The sequence below is a fragment of the Budorcas taxicolor genome, chromosome 7, assembly GCF_023091745.1.
Source record: "Budorcas taxicolor isolate Tak-1 chromosome 7, Takin1.1, whole genome shotgun sequence".
In the NCBI taxonomy this organism is placed as follows: Eukaryota; Metazoa; Chordata; class Mammalia; order Artiodactyla; family Bovidae; genus Budorcas; species Budorcas taxicolor.
Window position 1 is genome coordinate 34,336,292 of NC_068916.1, and position 19,045 is coordinate 34,355,336.

The 19,045-nt window shown below is 41.5% G+C and overlaps 1 protein-coding gene across 1 annotated transcript in view; it reads right to left on the reverse strand.

The window, feature by feature from the left end:
- HSD17B4 (hydroxysteroid 17-beta dehydrogenase 4) overlaps positions 1–16,086 on the reverse strand; it is a 112,529-nt gene extending 96,443 nt beyond the window's left edge. The window contains exons 1-2 of the mRNA XM_052642823.1: positions 15,914–16,086; positions 7,343–7,396 (exon numbers count right to left, since the gene is read on the reverse strand). Coding sequence (XP_052498783.1) covers positions 7,343–7,396; positions 15,914–15,971 — 112 coding nt within the window. The 5' untranslated portion in view covers positions 15,972–16,086. The remainder of the gene's footprint in view (positions 1–7,342; positions 7,397–15,913) is intronic.
- Positions 16,087–19,045: the final 2,959 nt, after the last annotated feature.

Here is a 19,045-nt window from a genome sequence, read left to right on the forward strand (position 1 = left end):
CAGGTATGGATGTGAGAGTTGGACTGTGAAGAAAGCTGAGCACCAAAGAATTGATGCTTTTGAACTGTGGTGTTGGAGAAGACTCCTGAGAGTCCCTTGGACTACGAGGAGATCCAACCAGTCCATCCTAAAGGAGATCAGTCCTGGGTGTTCACTGGAAGGAATGATGCTAAAGCTGAAACTCCAATACTTTGGCGACCTCATGCGAAGAGTTGATTCATTGAAAAGGCTCTGATGCTGGAAGGGATTGGGGGCAGGAGGAGAAGGGGACGACAGAGATGAGATGGCTGGATGGCATCACTGACTCGATGGACATGAGTTTGAGTAAACTCCTGGAGTTGGTGATAGAAAGGGAGTACTGGCGTGCTGCGATTCATGGGGTCGCAAAGAGTCGGACATGACTGAGTGACTGAACTGAACTGAATATTCCAATTATAACAATATTTTAAAATATCCCTACCACTTACTGTTAAAGACACATCTGGAGGAGAAGGGGACGACAGAGGATGAAATGGTGGATGACACCACTGACTCAATAGACATGAGTTTGAGTAAACTCCGAGAGTTGGTGATTGCAGCCTGGCGTGCTACAATTCATGGGGTCGCAAAGAGTCGGACACGACTGAGCGACTGAACTGAACAGACTGAATATTCCAATTATAACAAAAATTTAAAATATCCCTGCCACCTACTGTTAAAGACACAACTTTGTACATTGCTACATTTGAGCTCCATACAGTTTTCTAGGAGTTTGGCAGGAACAGTTGTTCCTATTTTTACAGAAGAAGAAAGAGTTTAGGAAAAGTTAGGTAAATTGTTCCAGGCTCCAAGGCTGTATGAAATAGCAAAATTCATACAAGAACCTGGACCCACCACAATACTACTCTGTTCCTCTAATGCTATGAACAAGTTTCTTTTATCCTAATTATTTCCACTTTAAAAAAAAAGTCATGTTTGCTTGGAGAGAATACAGAAGAAACAATAAATCAGCCACCTCACTCAAACAGCTTCAAAATACACAGTATTTTTACTACCTATTGGTAAGATTATGATAGTTAGAGTCTTTTCAGCTAAAACCATCAAAATATCCCCAGAAGTGATATATTTGTAAATCCTCCATATAAAATCCAGCTTATAGCTCTGAAGAGTTTTTTGTTGTTGTTGTTTTTTTAAGATGTAAAATCTTTTGCCTATTTCCGTCATTTTAAATAAATCAATGACTTGGATAGTCTATTAAAGACTATGTAAGTTTTTTTAAATTAAAAATCCACTCTGAGTTTTTATTAAACACCTACTTACTAAACACTAACCACTAGAGTAGGGACATAAGGATCCAGAGAATTATAAACACACTTGGAGCCTATAAAAGTACCCTTTAAATAGGAAAATGGACACCTAAACACAAAGTACTGAGTTATCAGCTAACAAAGCCTGAAAACAGAACCAGGTTTATGAGAATGGCTGTTTCCCCATATCCTCTCAACACTAGACATTATCATTCTCTTCCATATAACAGTTAAATGATTATAAACTGTAGCCCATTATTTTAGCACTAGTAAAGTCACATTATTTTCATAGGCTTGTCATTTATATTTCTGTTTACTGTTTTATCTGCTTAAATAACAATTCATTTGAGGTGCCTTTTTCTCGTACAGATGTGTACATGTTGCATCCATGCATGCTCGTCACTTCAGTTACGTCCGACTCTACGGAACCCAATGGACTGTAGCCCACCAGGCTCCTCTGTCCATGGGAGTCTCCAGGCAAGAATACTGGAGTGGGTTGTCATGCCTTCCTGCAGGGGATCTTCCTAACCCAGGGATCAAACCCTGGTCTCCTGTGTCTTCTGCATAGCAGGTAAATTCTGAGCCACCGGGGAAGCCCCATGTACATGTCACTTATTTATAAACGATTTTAATTTTTTATCATATATGTTACAAATTATAAATTCTTTTATTGAAATGTTGAAACAGCAGAGCATTAATATTATTTGATAGCATTACATACATTGTTTTTTTAACATATTGTTACATAAACCAGATTGAGAAATCTGGATTTGTCTTTAGCAATCCTATCTGTGTACAGGGCTTGGCTCTCAGAAGTTGGTTTTCCCGTTCTCTTATGCTGTACTTCAGCCCTGACTACTGGCCTCAAAGACTAGAGCAAGAAACATGTTTTGGGTCTCCTGATATCAGGACTGCTAAACCAGCTGAGGCAACATATATCACTTTTAGTGTGTTGGGGGGAAAAAAAAATGCAAATCAAACTTATCATCATCTTCCACAAACTGTCCCACCCTCTCAGCAGCACTTTGCTGGCTAAGTCATTTCCCAGGTATTCTCTCTTTTCTCCCATTTCTGAACAGTATACTCCACAAAGCTATCAAGGCTTGACATCCATTTCATTATGATTCTTCAAATAGTCACTCTATTCACACTCTATAGCCAGCACTGGGCTTGGTGCTTGGAGCTTGGAAGGTAGATAGTTTGTGTGCTGAGGAGTTTCCAGTTCTTCTGAGGAACCAATTATTGCCATGTCTTTCCTGTTCTATCATTTCATGCCCAGACTACTGTAAGTGCCTCCCCAGTGGCCTTTTCCCTCCTCCAGGCTGCTAGCAGCCAGTTGCTGGGTAATGGCCCTACAACAGCCTTAAACTAAGTCATTCCCCCACTGAAAATCTGAAGTAGAATCCTATCATTCACTGCCCAACTTTCAAGATCCCTTAAAGTCTGACCACACTTTACTGTTTCACTTTACTATAAGTAGTTCCTCCTCTCTGGGAAATTGCTTATACAGCAATTTCTAAGTTCCCACTTAATTATCAGGAGTAATAATGTTACAATGCTTTGTATCTGAAGAGTGCTCCATAACCGTACTTACACATATTCCTGTTCATACATTTATTCAATCCAAGGATTTGACACCAGCTAAGTCATATCTATGACTTAGTGACGTATCTATAAACTACTTTTATTTCCAAAGTAAAATGGTGCTTCCAAATCTACAAAATCGAAATAATTTTTATATGCATTGATTTTGCACATGACATGCTTTACAATGAGTAATCTGAGAAGTGTATAAAAAGATGACAAAGGCAATATTATACTACAAGTGTACTTATTTTTTGGAGAGGTTATTTATTTTAACGCTTTTAAGAAATTCAAACCCTACAGATTCAAAAAGCCCCTTCTAACCTGTGTCCTATTCCAGAGGTAACTGCTATTAACCATTTTTCAGATGTCCTTCCAGGCATTTCTGTTTTCTATGTTGATGCCTTTCCTCCCGTTCTGAAAAGTTTCTGATAGCAAACAACAGCATTAAGAATCAATTCATTGATATAGTGGGCCCAATGGGGATTTCCTCCTGTATTCTGTTTATGTCTTGATTGCTACCAGAAAGTATTTAAAGTGCCTAAATATAAAAGACACATGCAAGGACTATTAAAAAATGGAAAAATTAAGAAGATGTCACATCAGAGAAAGAGAAGCCTACTCAAAGCATGGGCTAATGGTGGTTACCTAGCTGAGGACAGTGTCAGGTTTACCCTTAAGCTTCCGGACAGTCAAAAAAAAGTGCAAAACACAGAGTTGCCATTATATTTTCATCGTTTGGCAGAAAAATACCATCACCCTAGTTTATCAGGAGTCTTTTCCAGAATGGCCATCAGCTCAGTTCAGTTCAGTTCAGTTGCTCAGTCGTGTCCGATTCTTTGCAACCCCATGAATCGCAGCACGCCAGGACTCCCTGTCCATCACCAACTCCAGGAGTTCACTCAGACTCAAGTCCATCGAGTCAGTGATGCCATCCAGCCATCTCATCCTCGGTCGTCCCCTTCTTCTCCTGCCCCCAATCCCTCCCAGCATCAGAGTCTTTTCCAATGAGTCAACTCTTCACATGAGGTGGCCAAAGTACTGGAGTTTCAGCTTTAGCATCATTCCTTCCAAAGAAATCCCAGGGCTGACCTCCTTCAGAATGGACTGGTTGGATCTCCTCGCAGTCCAAGGGACTCTCAAGAGTCTTCTCCAACACCACAGTTCAAAAGCATCAATTCTTCAGCACTCAGCTTTCTTCACAGTCCAACTCTCATACATGACTACTGGAAAAACCATAGGCTTGACTAGACAGACCTTTGTTGGCAAAGTAACGTCTCTGCTTTTAAATATGCTATCTAGGTTGGTCATAACTTTTCTTCCAAGGAGTAAGCATCTTTTAATTTCATGGCTGCAGTCACCATCTGCAGTGATTTTGGAGCCCCAAAAAATAAAGTCTGACACTGTTTCCACTGTTTCCCCATCTATTTCCCATGGCCATTAGCATTAAGCATTAGTGGCTCAGCGTGTCCGACTCTGCGACCCATGGACTGCAGCCCACCAGGCTTCTCTGTCCATGAGATTTCCAGCCAAGGATACTGGACTGGGTTGCCATTTCCTTCTCCAGGGGATTTTCCCAACCCAGGGATCAAACCCGGGTCTCCTGCACTGCAGGCAGATCCTTTACTGACTGAGCTACATCAGTTCAGTTCCCATGGCCATAAATGTATCTAAATATTTGAAGGCCTCCAAAATGTGGTAACAGTTTAGAAAGCAGTATCTTAAATGAGGTCCCCTTAATATAAGGGACTGAATCTGTCTCAACCAGATGGCACCGAGGGTCTCTTAAAAGGAAGAAGAAATTGAAAGTGAGCGACTGAGTCCTCCTGGGACTCCATCTCCTATCTATCTGCACTCACCACCTGGGTCATCTGATCTAGTCTCCTGGCTTTAAATACCACCTGGGAACTGAAAATAGATTTATATAGCTTCAATGTTCCCCCCAGCTATAGAGTCCTATGTCCCACTGCCTACTTACTAGCCTCATCTGAAAGTCTACAGGAATGTCCCCTCTCTGGGAATCTGGCCCTCCTCCAGTCTTTTCTGTCTCACTCTATTCTCTCTCCTTTTCAACCCACATCAGCAAATAACCAAATCCTGCCATACCTACCTTCCAAATATATTCAGAATTTAACCTTAACTTTGGGCTTGGCCAGGTGATTTCCTTTGGCCAGTGAAATGTGAGTAGAAGTGCCATGCCACTTCTAAACAGAAGCTTTAAGCACCACCATGGGGAACAGCCATGATGAGAGTCACTCCTTCAGCTGAGATCCTGAAATTAGTAAGACACACAGAGCAGAGAGACAACTGACCAGAGGTGAACCATCAGGTAAGTGTGAAACTATCCTTTATTATGATAAATCAATGAGATTTGTTTGTTAACTCAGCATAACCAAGCAAAAGCTCTCTCACGTGAGAAACAAGCTACTCCATGTCTTACGGTTTTACTTCTTACTGGCCTCTGAGCTAGTCATAAGATTAACTGATCAGTAATCTTACCACAAACAAGCTACTCTGTCATAAATCCTAAATGTGCTTACTCCTGTTTCCTTTTTTTTTGCTTCCTCGGGTAAGGTACACAGAGGAATTCTGTGCTGAGCAGGACAAAATTAACTCAGGAGAAATGGCAGTGCACATAAAACAATCTGGAAGCAGGGCATCTATGTTTTAAAAAGTTAAAGCACAGGGTAGTGGTGGTTAGAAGAACGAAAACCATTGGTAGCCTAGAAAATCCACAGCCAGCTCACAGGCTAACAAGTGGTAGAAAAGTTCTGCACTTTCACATAAACTAAACTATATCTGGTTCTCCAGCCAAGTTTGGTAAATAATTTTCCAAAAACACGAACTTTCTACCTTTTTGGACTTTAACAATCACCTGCTGCAATACCATCCCTGGGTCAATGACAAGAGACACACCATCCCTGTTTATCATTTCCTTAGAACTGAAAAAGTCCAACCTGAGTTCAACAAATTCAAAAGTAATAAATATAAGAATTCTGATCCATACACACACACATATTGCTGCAAAAGGTTTTACAAAACAAATTTATAAACTAAGATTATAACTCAGCCACAAACAAAAAAGTAGAAATTTACTCAACCAATCTCAAAGTCACACCAACTACTCCCCACCCCACCCCATCCCCAAAAAACGGCTACAACGGTAAAAGAACCAATGAATAAAGTCCTTTCTTTATAAAAGGCAATATTCTAGGTCCTTTAGGAGATACAAAAGATAAAAAGAGACCCTAGCATTTATGGAACTGAGTGCAAAGATGTAAATAAAAAGTTATGAGTAAAAATATTAATAAATTAATAGCAATATCTTTTTAAAGAAAGTAAAGAAAAAACAGGCCCTGACATGACACATTCTTGGGACAATCTGGCAAAAAAAAAAAAAAGGTCTGAACGATACACCCCTGACAAAATATCACAATGTCAAAATGTGTTGACATTGTGTTCTTCTTGCCACAAGAAGCAGACTGGATTAACACACTGCGGTTATGACCTTAAACAACAGCCAAGATCTCTGCGTACCTTCCATAAATATAAACTACACATACACCCTGAGGGAGAAAAGTATATTCAATATCCCGCTTAGGTCTTCTTGGTTTAGAAAACCTGGCTGCTTGTTAAGTCTGTTACACATGTCTCCATAAACAAATTGGGAGAAATTTCTCTCTCTGTATTCCCTAGTAAGATGTAGGAAAATTGTGATTGGGAGGCCAAAGCCCAGGAAAGATATTAATAAATACTGGGGCATACAACTGCCGTACATACCTACCTGGCAGCGAAGACCCATTTAGTTACTCTCCACAAAGACATGGCTGTAGACAAACCCACTCCTACGTCCACACCAACTGCCAAGCACACCAGGCAAACCACTGAGATTACTAAAACCCCCACATTTAGTGTGTTCTCAAATACCCCATCCTCCAGCTGAATCTCCACAGTAAAACTCATGTAAATGCCCCTTCAATTAAAATTTTTTTAACTGTTATAAAAGCTCCCATTTGAAAAATTTTGATGAAAGAAATTAAAAAACAAAACAAAAAAAAACATATTTTGGATTTCCTGATTTCAAACTTCCAGTTATGAAAATGCACTATTTCTTTCCTTACCAATATATTTACACTTATAGGGATTCATCTTCTACCAGTCTGCTGCAAGAAAAAATTACAGCCCACAATATACCAAATTCAAGAATTTTATAATGAATGCCTGCTTATCTTTCTCAGTTCTACTGAGTTGCAAATTCTAGTTTACTTTAAGAAGCAAGTTACAAAAAAATAAATAAAAAGTAAGTTACAAAATCAGCCTCAATGGGAAAAGATTTTGCTGGCAGAAGAAAAAAAATTGGTGATAAACTTTGACCTTGACAAATTATTTGATGTAAATACAAAGGTGTCTGTCTTGTGAAGACTGTATTTTAGTTCCTAAGTATTAATGAAAAGAAAAATCTATCAACTTACCAACAACTGATGCACCTCTTTCTGCAAAAGCCAGGGCATAGGCTCGGCCCAATCCTATTGAAGAAAAAGAAAAAAAAAATCATAAAGTTGAGCAAATGTTAGAATAATTTTTTTGGTCTACTCAATCCAATCCCTATAAAAGTAACTGATGTGCAATTAATTACAAGAGTAGGCTTCACTGGTACTATCAGCCTCTACTGTACCTATTTCTAATTTTAGGAGTGGGAAAACTTAAAACTATACTTTACACTCATTTTACCTACCATTTCCTACATTCTACCTAGCTTCTAGGATGCTAGATGCGATCTGTGTTCCACCATTAAATGCATGTGCACGAAAACACACGTGAAATGAAATTTGGAAGGAGGAAATTAGGCAGAAGTCACTGTACTGTGACAATTGGCCAGTGCTGCTGGTTAGGAAGCCAATTTCTTGAAGCTTTCTAGGTATTAACTGGATATACTGGCAGCTTCTAGATCAAGCTCCCGAATCTCTGGATGGCAACTTCCATTCTCTAGGTTCCTAGACCAGTGACTATTTGGGTGGTGGCAATTCCAAGGGCAGCCTCAGAGATAGTGGCTCCACTAATGGACCAGTTTTACAAAAGCCAACTGCTTCTACTGAGTCCTTTCCTGTTTTGAAAATCTAACAGTTTCTACATTCTGCTTTGATCCTTGACTATATAATCACCACATACACACACAAAATACTTAATTCAGATTCAAAGCTATAGGGTATAAATTCATACATCCAAAAATGGATACATACCTATGTAACCTTTCCAGGCAGAGAATATCTTTGGAAGACTATAAGAAACTGGGAATTAGTGGTTCACCTCTGAGAACCAGAATTGTGTGATTAGCAACAAGGAGTGGAAAGCTAACTTATGTATTTTTTAAATTATTTTAACATGTACACATTTTTAAAAACTGAACTGATAAACTTACTGGTAGTTTATCTTGCCTTGAGAACCCCATGAACAGTATGAAAAGGCAAAAAGATAGGACAGTGAAAGATGAACTCTCCAGGTCGGTAGGTGCCCAATATGCTACTGGAGATCAGTGGAGAAATAACTCCAGAAAGAATGAAGAGATGGAGCCAAAGCAAAAGCAACATCCAGTTGTGGATGTGACTGGTGATAGAAGCAAGGTCCAATGCTGTAAAGAGCAATATTGCATAGGAACCTGGAATGTCAGGTCCATGAATCAAGGCAAATTGGAAGTGGTCAAACAGGAGATGGCAAAAGTGAACGTCGACATTCTAGGAATCAGCGAACTAAAATGGACTGGAATGGGTGAATTTAACTCAGATGACCATTATATCTACTACTGTGGGCAGGAATCCCTTAGAAGAAATGCAGTAGCCATCATGGTCAACAAAAGAGTCCAAAACGCAGTACTTGGATGCAATCTCAAAAACGAAGAATGATCTCTGTTTGTTTCCAAGACAAACTATTCAATATCATGGCAATCCAAGTCTATGCCCCAACCAGTAACACTGAAGAAGCTGAAGTTGAATGGTTCTATGAAGACCTACAAGAACTTTTAGAACTAACACCCAAAAAAGATGTCCTTTTCATTATAGGGGACTGGAATGCAAAAGTAGGAAGTCAAGAAACACCTGGAGTAACAGGCAAATTTGGCCTTGGAATGCAGAATGAAGCAGGGCAAAGGCTAATAGAGTTCTGCCAAGAGAACACACTTATCATAGCAAACACCCTCTTCCAACAACACCAGAGAAGACTCTACACGTGGACATCACCAGATGGCCAACACTGAAATCAGATGGATTATATTCTTTGCAGCCAAAGATGGAGAAGTTCCATACAGTCCACAAAAACAAGACCAGGAACTGACTGCAGTTAAGATCACGAATTCCTCATTGCCAAATTCAGCCTTAAATTAAAGAAAAGTGGGGAAAACCACTAGACCATTCAGGTATGACCTAAATCAAATCCTTTATGATTATACAGTGGAAGTGAGAAATAGATTTATGGGCCTAGATCTGATAGACAGAATGCCTGATGAACTATGGACAAAGGTTTAGGACATTGTACAGGAAACATGGATCAAGACCATCCCCATGGAAAAGAAATCCAAAAGGGCAAAATGGCTGTCTGGGGAGGGCTTACAAATAGCTGTGAAAAGAAGAGAGGCAAAAAGCAAAGGAGAAAAGGAAAGATATAAGCATCCGAATGCAGAGTTCCAAAGAATAGCAACAAGAGGTAAGAAAGCCTTCTTCAGTGATCAATGCTAAGAAATAGAGGAAAACAACAGAATGGGAAAGACTAGAGGTCTTTTCAAGAAAATGAGAGATACCAAGGGAATATTTCATGCAAAGATGGGCTCAATAAAGGACAGAAATGGTATGGACCTAACGGAAGCAGAAGATATTAAGATGTGGCAAGAATACACAGAAGAACTGTACAAAAAAGATCTTCATGACCCAGATAATCATGATGGTGTGATCACTCATCTAGAGCCGGAAATCCTGGAATGTGAAGTCAAGTGGGCCCTAGGAAGCATCACTACAAAGCTAGAAGAGTGATGGAATTCCAGTTGGGCTATTTCAAATCCTAAAAGATGATGCTGTGAAAGTACTGCACTCAATATGCCAGCAAATTTGGAAAATTCAACAGTGGCCACAGGACTGGAAAAGGTCAGTTCATTCCAATCCCAAAGAAAGGCAATGCCAAAGAATGCTCAAACTATGGCACAACTGCACTCATCTCACAGACTAGTAAAGTAATGCTCAAAATTTTCCAAGCCAGGCTTCAGCAATATGTGAACCATGAATTTCCAGATGTTCAAGCTGGTTTTAGAAAAGGCAGAGGAACCAGAGATCAAACGGCCAACATCCACTGGATCATGGAAAAACAAGAGAGTTCCAGAAAAACATCTATTTCTGCTTTATTGACCATGTCAAAGCCTTTGACTGTGTGGATCACAATAAACTGTGGAAAATTCTGAAAAAGATGGGAATACCAGACCACCTGACCTGCCTCTTGAGAAATCTGTATGCAAGTCAGGAAGCAACAGTTAGAACTGGACATGGAGCAACAGACTGGTTCCAAATAGGAAAAAGAGTACGTCAAGGCTGTATATTGTCACCCTGCTTATTTAACTTATTTGCAGAGTACATCATGAGAAACACTGGGCTGGAAGAAGCACAAGCTGGAATCAAGATTGCTGTGAGAAATAATCAATAACCTCAAATATGCAGATGACACCACCCTTATGGCAGAAAGTGAAGAACTAAAGAGCCTCTTGATGAAATTGAAAGAGGAGAGTGAAAAAGCTAGCTTAAACCTCAACATTCAGAAAACAAAGATCATGGCATCCAGTACCATCACTTCAAGGCAAATAGATGGGAAACAGTGTCAGACTTCATTTTTTGGGGCTCCATAATCACTGCAGATGGTGACTGCAGCCATGAAATTAAAAGACGCTTACTCCTTGGAAGGAAAGTTATGACCAATCCAGACAGCATATTAAAAAGCAGAGACATTACTTTGTCAACAAAAGCCCGCTTAGTCAAGGCTATGGTTTTTCCAGTGGTCATGTATGGATGTGAGAATTGGACTATAAAGAAAGCTGAGCGCTAAAGAATCAATGCTTTTAAACTGTGGTTTGGAGAAGACTCTTGAGAGTCCCTTGAACTGCATGGAGATTCAACCAGTCCATCCTAAAGGAGATCAGTCCTGGGTGTTCATTGGAAGGACTGATATTGAAGCTGAAACTCCAGTATTTTGGCCACCTGATGCAAAGAGCTGACTCATTTGAAAAGACCCTGATGCTGGGAAAGATTGAGAGCAGGAGGAGAAGGGGACAACAGAGCATGAGATGGGTGGATGGCATCACTGACTCAGTGAACATGAGTCTGGATAAACTCCGGGAGTTGGTGATGGACAGGGAGGCCTGGTGTGCTGCAGTTCATGGGGTTGCAAAGAGTCAGACACAACTGAGCAACTGAACTGAGCTGAATTTAAATTAATTCATAAATAAGTAAATAGATAACAAAAGGAGACAGCTAAATTATCAAGCTCTTCTATAAAGAACCCAAATTATAATTTTTTTCCAAAACTAAAAGATCAGCAAATAATTTACTTTAAAATTTAATCTACTCTAAATGGATGAGCAAGAACCCAGCCAATACAGTAAATCAAGTCGCTTCATATTTTATCAGATCAAGGTTGAAGCACTAGATTTAAACATGAGGTTTTCAACGAAATCAATACTCATGACCAGAATGCAAAAAATGGTAACAAAGTAGAAAATCATCAGATGAAAGGAATGGGACACATCTCTAGTAGCAATTGATCTCAGTTAATCAGAGTATTATCTCAAAACCAAGCTATACAGTTCTCTGAAAAGGTATGTGAATAATCTACTTTTATCATAATGGCCCAAGCAAACTGTACACAAATCTGTACATCAAGTTAAAAGTGAAATTCTCTCTCTTGTTTCTAACACCACTGCTAGTCCATTCACAGATTCACTGTGTCCTCCCATGTCTGTGTGTCTATGCTTATATAAACATCATTTAGATACTTTATGTGTTAGTCTGTCTCCACAAATAAACTAGAAGGTTCTTAAAGGATGAGATTTATGTCATTCTTTTGCATTTCCCACAATGGCCAGCACAACTGTAGAGTCAAAATGCACAAAAAAATTAAATTCAAGAGCCTCTATTTTTCTCTTAATCCTCTTTCAAAGCCTGTCTTAACTTTCTCCTGCACCTAAATTCACTGTCAACCATCCTCTCTTCCCCATCTCTCTTCTGACCTTAACTTCTTCCGCACTGTCAAAAATCAGTTGATCTTTTTGCACAGTGCTTGCTCAGTGCTCTTCTCAATGGGTTTGACTGCCCTCTGCTTCAAGTTAACAGTCTCTGAGACTAGCTTCCTGGACTATTTCACTTTCTAGGTTTACCCAAAGGAAGTCAAACAACTTCAAAGTCCCTCCTGACTTCAGAATTTCCAACTACTCACACACTTCTTACTATCTCCAGGCCTACAGCTTGCTATTTTATAACCATCTCAAATTCACAATGGCCAGACTCCCTCTCCCACTGCCCAGTTCCACCACTCTCACATTTCCATCCCCAGCAACCGCTACTACCATCTGCTAACAAATACAACTTCCTATTACACCACCCATCGTGGCAAAATTGTTTACTGGCTAGACAATTCTGACAGAGAAGGCAATGGCATCCCACTCCAGTACTCTTGCCTGGAAAATCCTATGGACAGAGAAGCCTGGTGGGCCACAGTCCATGGGGTCGCTAAGAGTCGGACACAACTGAGTGACTTCACTTGCACTTTTCACTTTCATGCATTGGAGAAGGAAATAGCAACCCATTCCAGTGTTCTTGCCTGGAGAATCCCAGGGACGGGGGACCCTGGTGGGCTGCCGTCTATGGGGTCACACAGAGTTGGACATGACTGAAGCAACTTAGCAGCAGCAGCAGCAGATAATTCTGAAACTTCTTCCAAGTCACTCAATAAACTCTTCAGTATTCCAAGCTAAACAACAACACCTGAATAGTGCCAAGGTAATTCTTTTCATTTCAGAATACGAGTGAGTTGGAGTCAGACAAATTCCCAGACACAGGCCTGGCAAGCATTCACAGCCACCCTCCTGGGATGTTCAGCAGTGACACCGTTCTATAGATACATATCCTTAAAGGAGAACGCCAAGGCCTCAAGGGCAACAGTCTGTGTTACGGGACTGCAATCAGATCTCAATCTTCCTTTTCTAATGACACCCAAATGTAACTCTCAACTTTCCCACATGTATTTGCTCCAGATCAGTATTCAAATTTAATAGCTAATAACTGTAACATAATCCAGGTTCTTTAAAATATGTATCATTTTATTAACAAGAGGCGCTAAATCCACCATTGTCTAATAACAACTCAGTTCAGTTCGGTCTCTCAGTTGTGTCTGACTCTTTGCGACCCATGGACTCAGCACACCAGGCTTCCCTGTCCATCACCAACTCCCGGAGCTTGCTCAGACTCATGTCCACCGAGTCGGTGATTTCTCCACTCTTCTCCAGTAGCATATTGGACACCTACCAACCTGGGGAATTCATCTTTCACTGTCGTATCTTTTTGCCTTTTCATACTGTTCATAGGGTTCTCAAGGCAAGAATACTGAAGTGGTTTGCCATTTCCTTCTCCAGTGGACCACGTTTCATCAAAATTCTCCACCATGACCCGTTCGTCTTGGGTGGCCCTACATGGTATGGCTCACAGTTTCACTGAGTTAGACAAGGCTGTGGTCCATGTGAACAACTCATTAATACTTCACGAAATCAATTTAGTGAGTTGTAATCTGCATTTACTTAATGAAATAGAATAGAAAAGTTCAAAGTGCACTGCATATACTATGTTTCAAATACAGATTGTGTGTGTGTGTGTGTGTGTATTTGTGTGTGTATACTGGGTACTGGCATACAACTGTTTTTTCATACTGTGAATCACTCACTGTCAAAAAATGGCTTAAAACATGAGTGTATTACTTATTTTCAACAAAAACTAACTGTAAATAAAATGTTTTCCCCAAAAACATATGATCATTTCAGAATGAAAATAGCTATGGATATAAAATATTTGGCCACTAATTAATATTAAAAACATTTTCTAAAAGGAAGCATGAGAATCCATTTTATAAATGAAAATATGAAAATATGTATGATTTAACCCTGGTGGCTCACAGCGTAAAGAGTCTGCCTGCAAGGCAGGAGACCTAGCTTTAATCCCTGAGTGGGGAAGATACCCTGGAGAAGGAAATGGAAACCCACTCCAGTATTCTTGCCTGGGACATCCCATGGACAGAGTAGCCTGGCAAGCCCTGGTTCATGGGGTCCCAAAGAGTTGGACATGTCTGAGCGACTGACTTCACTTCAACTGTCAGAACTCCATTGTGACTTTTGATATATAATTTAAATTAATTCTGCATTAGGTCCATTCTTGGTATAAGACACTACCAGTGGGTAATCAAAGCCCCATAACGTCAAGTTGGGCTTTATACCAAGCCTTATACCAAGTCTTGTACCAAGACGCTACCAGTGGGTATAATCAAAGTGTATGGGCCTCTTACACTTCAGTTCACTTCAATTCAGTCACTCAGTTGTGTCAGACTCTTTGAGACCCCATGAACTGCAGCACGACAGGCTTCCCTGTCCCTCACCAATTCCTGGAGTTCACTCAAACTCATGTCCATTGAGTCGGTGATGCCATCCAACCATCTCATCCTCTGTCATCCCCTTCTCCTCCCACTTTCAATCTTTCCCAGTATCAGGGTCTTTTCCAATTAATCAGTTTGCATAAGGTGGCCAAAGTATTAGAGTTTCAGCTTCAGCATCAGTCTCCAAAGAACATTCAGGACTGATTTCCTTTAGGATTCACTGGCTGGATCACCATGCAGTCCAAGGGACTCTCAAGTCTTCTCCAACACCACAGTTCAAAAGCATCAATCCTTCAGCACTCAGCTTTTTTTATAGTCCAATTCTCACATCCATACATGACTACTGGAAAAACCATAGCTTTGACTGGACGGACCTTTACACTTGGAATAGTGTAAAACCTCACTGCAAAACATCCATGTAGGTATGAGTAGTTTGTTTTAATTTTTGTCCTTTAAAAATAAGAGTTATTTCACATAACAAATCTTCACGTTGCTTCTGAAATACAGGGAGGCTGGGCCCACTTCAGAAAGACCTCGGCTCTCCAGTTCCTAATGCCCCACCCCACACTCACTTTACTCCTCTATCACCTGCCTGAGTCCAGCAGTCGCTAGAGTTTACAACTCCATGCCAAGACTCCAGTGGACTTGACAGTACTGTGCTTGGCTTGATAAGCAAAAGGAGAACTCTTACCAGATGCCTTTTTTAAAAAGAAGGCCCTCTCAAAAGCTTAAAAGTCAGAGGAAAAGACAACTGACTTTTCAAAGGCAAGGGGCTGACATCTCTACTACTCGGGGCAAGGGGTGAGGAGTGACTCCAATCACCAGATGGCTTTTCTGCCATGTTTAAAATACTTGACAGAGGCCTAGAGAGTCTATTGACAGGAAGAGTTGCCATTTATATGCACAGATGAGCGCTGGAATGAACTTCACCTAGTTTTGCAACCCGCAGCCCAGCCCGGCCTCTGTCCTCTCCAGATCCAAAGCCTTGAGGGACCAGGGGGCGCGGGGAGGGGGTGGGAGGAGGTGAGGAGAGCTGCACCAGGAGTTTCTGGGTCCCCACTCAAGGCTGGCCAGCCCCACCTCTCCACCCTCAGGAGATTTGGCGACCGGAGAATAGTCATTGTCCGTCCTCCCACTCCCACACCACCCCCCTCGCCCCCACTCCCCGAGTCCAATCGCTCGCTCCCCAAGCCGCCTAGTCACCGCGGCCCGCAGCCCAGATGCTGGGACCGCAGCTACAGCTGCGTGCGTAACCCAGACCAGAGGGTAAAAAGAAAAAAAAAGAAAAAAAGTGGGGACGGGGGCGGGGGGGGGGGGGGGGGGGGGTTCCCAGAAGGACAGTGAGCTGGACACCCGCCCTCCAGCCTTCACGTACTCACCTCCCCCCGCGCCGGTAACCAGTACCACCCTCCCGTTGAACCTCAACGTCGAGGCCATAAGTCTAGTCTGCAGCGGCGCACACACACACACTAGCAGAAGTAGTGCAGAGTGGAGTTTAGACTGCGAGGCAGGTAAGACTGAGGGAGTGGCGGGGGCAGGCTGGTAACGACCTGCCAGCTTCTGAGGAGAGGGACGCCGTAGTTTTCCAAGAGCGCCTGCGCGAGATCCCTTGGAACTCTGGGAAATGTAGTCCAACATTCCTCCAGTCGCGGCCCTGCTCAGGAGACTTGACTAAAAGGACCAGTTCTGCCGCAGGAAGTAATGGGAGCTCGTAAGATATCAAACCACTCCAGTACTCTTGCCTGGAAAATCCCATGGACGGAGGAGCCTGGTAGGCTGCAGTCCATGGGGTCGCTAAGAGTCAGATACGACTGAGCGACTTCACTTTCACTTTTCACTTTCATGCAGTAGAGAAGGAAATGGCAACCCACTCCAGTGTTCTTGCCTGGAGAATCCCAGGGTCGGGGGAGCCTGGTGGGCTGCCGTCTATGGGGTCGCACAGAGTCGGACACGACTGAAGCGACTTAGCAGCAGCAGCAGCAAGATCTGTTTGGTAAAATGGCTGACTCTGCTCACTTGATTTATCCTCTAATCCATGGTTTTGTCATTCACTCAGCAAGTGTTTCCTAGATGTAGGCGAGATTGCAGCTCCTCTCTGGTAATAGCTTTCAGAAATAGCCCCTTAGAAGTAAAGGCACACTCACCAATAGATAAACGATTTCTGGGAATCTAATCCCTGGACCTCTAGGGAAGCAAGTACAATTAACACTATTGAAATTTGGGGACAGATAATTTTTTGTTAATTGGAAGGACTAATGCTGAAGCTGAAGCTCCAATACTTTGCCCATCTGATGCAAAGAGCCAAGTCATTGGAAAAGACACTAATGCTGGGAAAGATTGAAGGTTGAAGGCAAAAGGAGAAGAGGGCAGCAGAGGATGAGATGATTAAATAGCATTATGCACTCAATGGACATGAGCTTGAGCAAACTCTTGGAGACAGTGAAGGACAGAGAAGGCTGGCATGCTGGAGTCCATGGGGTCACAAAGAGTCGGACACGGCTCACCAACTGAACAACAATTTTTGCTGTGTGGGGTTATTCCATGGATTGTAAAATGTCTAGCAACATCCCTGACTTCTGGCCTCTAGTAGCACCCCCTAGGTCACAAAACTAAAAATTGTCTCTAGATTGCCAAATGTCCTCAGTTGGAGTGGGGTGAGGATAACCCCCGAATGAGAGCACTAGTTTATACTAAGATAAAGTAAGCTTCAGAACTAACATTTTAGGAAACATTGTTTTACTAGGAAAATTAAACTTTAATCTTTATTTGCCAAGGTGTAAACAATGCCTTCTAAATAGTTACTAAATATTCTTCAATATTGTCCAATTATCAAGCATGAAATTTCATTTGGGGTATTTTCATGCACCTTAACATAGCTGAATTGAACACATGAATCCTCATGTACTGTCTCATAAGCCAATATCTTAGGGAAAGAGGAATTTGAACCCTTTTAAATAATGGCTATGTCGGGTTTCTGATTAAGATGTCTCTGTTTGTTCACTCTCAACACATTATCTCTGTCCGAAACATAGTGACAATAAAAAAAATATAAAAAGAGAATTGTAAAGCTAGGAGCAAACATAAGACAAAAATCTTTGTATTTTCAGAGAGAAACCCAAAGGAGAGAATGTGGCTATACTCACAGATCTGTCCTCACACTGGAATCCAAATGGAGAAGCAGAAAAAGTATAGCTGGAACGTAACTGTGATAAGAGAAATTGGAGCTTGGCTCAGTGAGAAGTCATCAGGTAGCGTCCTTCTGTTTAATACTTCTTTTTTTAGATAGCCATTCTGAAACTCTGCCTGGGGCTCAGAGCATATATATTATAGAAAGAAACTTCTCCTGTGAATGTCAGACATTCCTTATGAGATCATTTTACTTCTTCCTAGAATTTATCCTTTGGAAAAGAGCTTCCCAGATGAAGTGTCACGAATGAGTTGCAGATGTGCATGACATATTGATATCTTCAACCCTTACAGTTGCCATGGGGAACAGAATAGCTCAAAACCCTTAGCTGATCTCTGGCCCATGACCATTCTTATCTAGAGTTGACCCTTGAACAACATGGGTTTGAACTGTGCTAGTACACTTATGGGTGAATTTTTTATCAATAGTAAATACAACAGTATTACAAGATCTGAGGTGTGGCACCACAGATATGAAGGACCAGCTATAAATTATATTTGGACTTTCAGCTACACAGAGGGTCAGTTCCCCTAAACCCTGTGTTGTTCAAGGGCCAACTGTACGTCAGTCAGCATACTGCAGAAATATTTCATACATTTGCTCTGACTTGAAAATATTTGGGAGTTAAAGTATCAGTACTTTTCTTTTTTAATTTGGCTGCACTGGGTCTTAATTGTAGCGCATAGGACCTTTGGTCTTCATTGCAGCATTCAGGATCTTTAGTTGTGGAATACAAACTCTTAGTTATGGCATACTAATGGTTAGTTGCAGCATGTGGGATCCATTTCCCCAACCAGGGGTTGAACCCAGCCCCCTGCATTGAGAGCACAGAGTCTTAGCTGCTGGACCACCAGGGAAGTCCCCAGTACTTGCTACAAGAGGCTACATAGCTTGCTGGAGCTGCCATAACAAATACCACAGACTAATGGCTGAAAAAACAGAACTTACTTTCTCACAGTTGCGGAGGTGGGAAGTTTAAGGTCAAGGTGTCAATTGGTTAAGGATGAGATGGTTGGATGGCATCATCGACTTGATGGACATGAGTTTGAGCAAGCTCTAGGAGTTGGTGATGGACAGGGAAGCCCTGGCATGCTGCAGTCCATGGGGTTGCAGGGAGTCGGACACGACTGAGTGACTGAACTGTCAATTGGTTTGGTTTCTTCTGAAGCCTTTCCTAGTGGCTGCAGATAACTGTCTTTTCATGGTGTCTTCATGTGGTCTTTTCTTGCGGCAGATACTTCTGGTGTCCCTTTGTATGTCCAAATTTCTTCTCACACAGTCACCAGTGACATTGGATTAAGGCCCACTCTTAGAGCCTCATTTT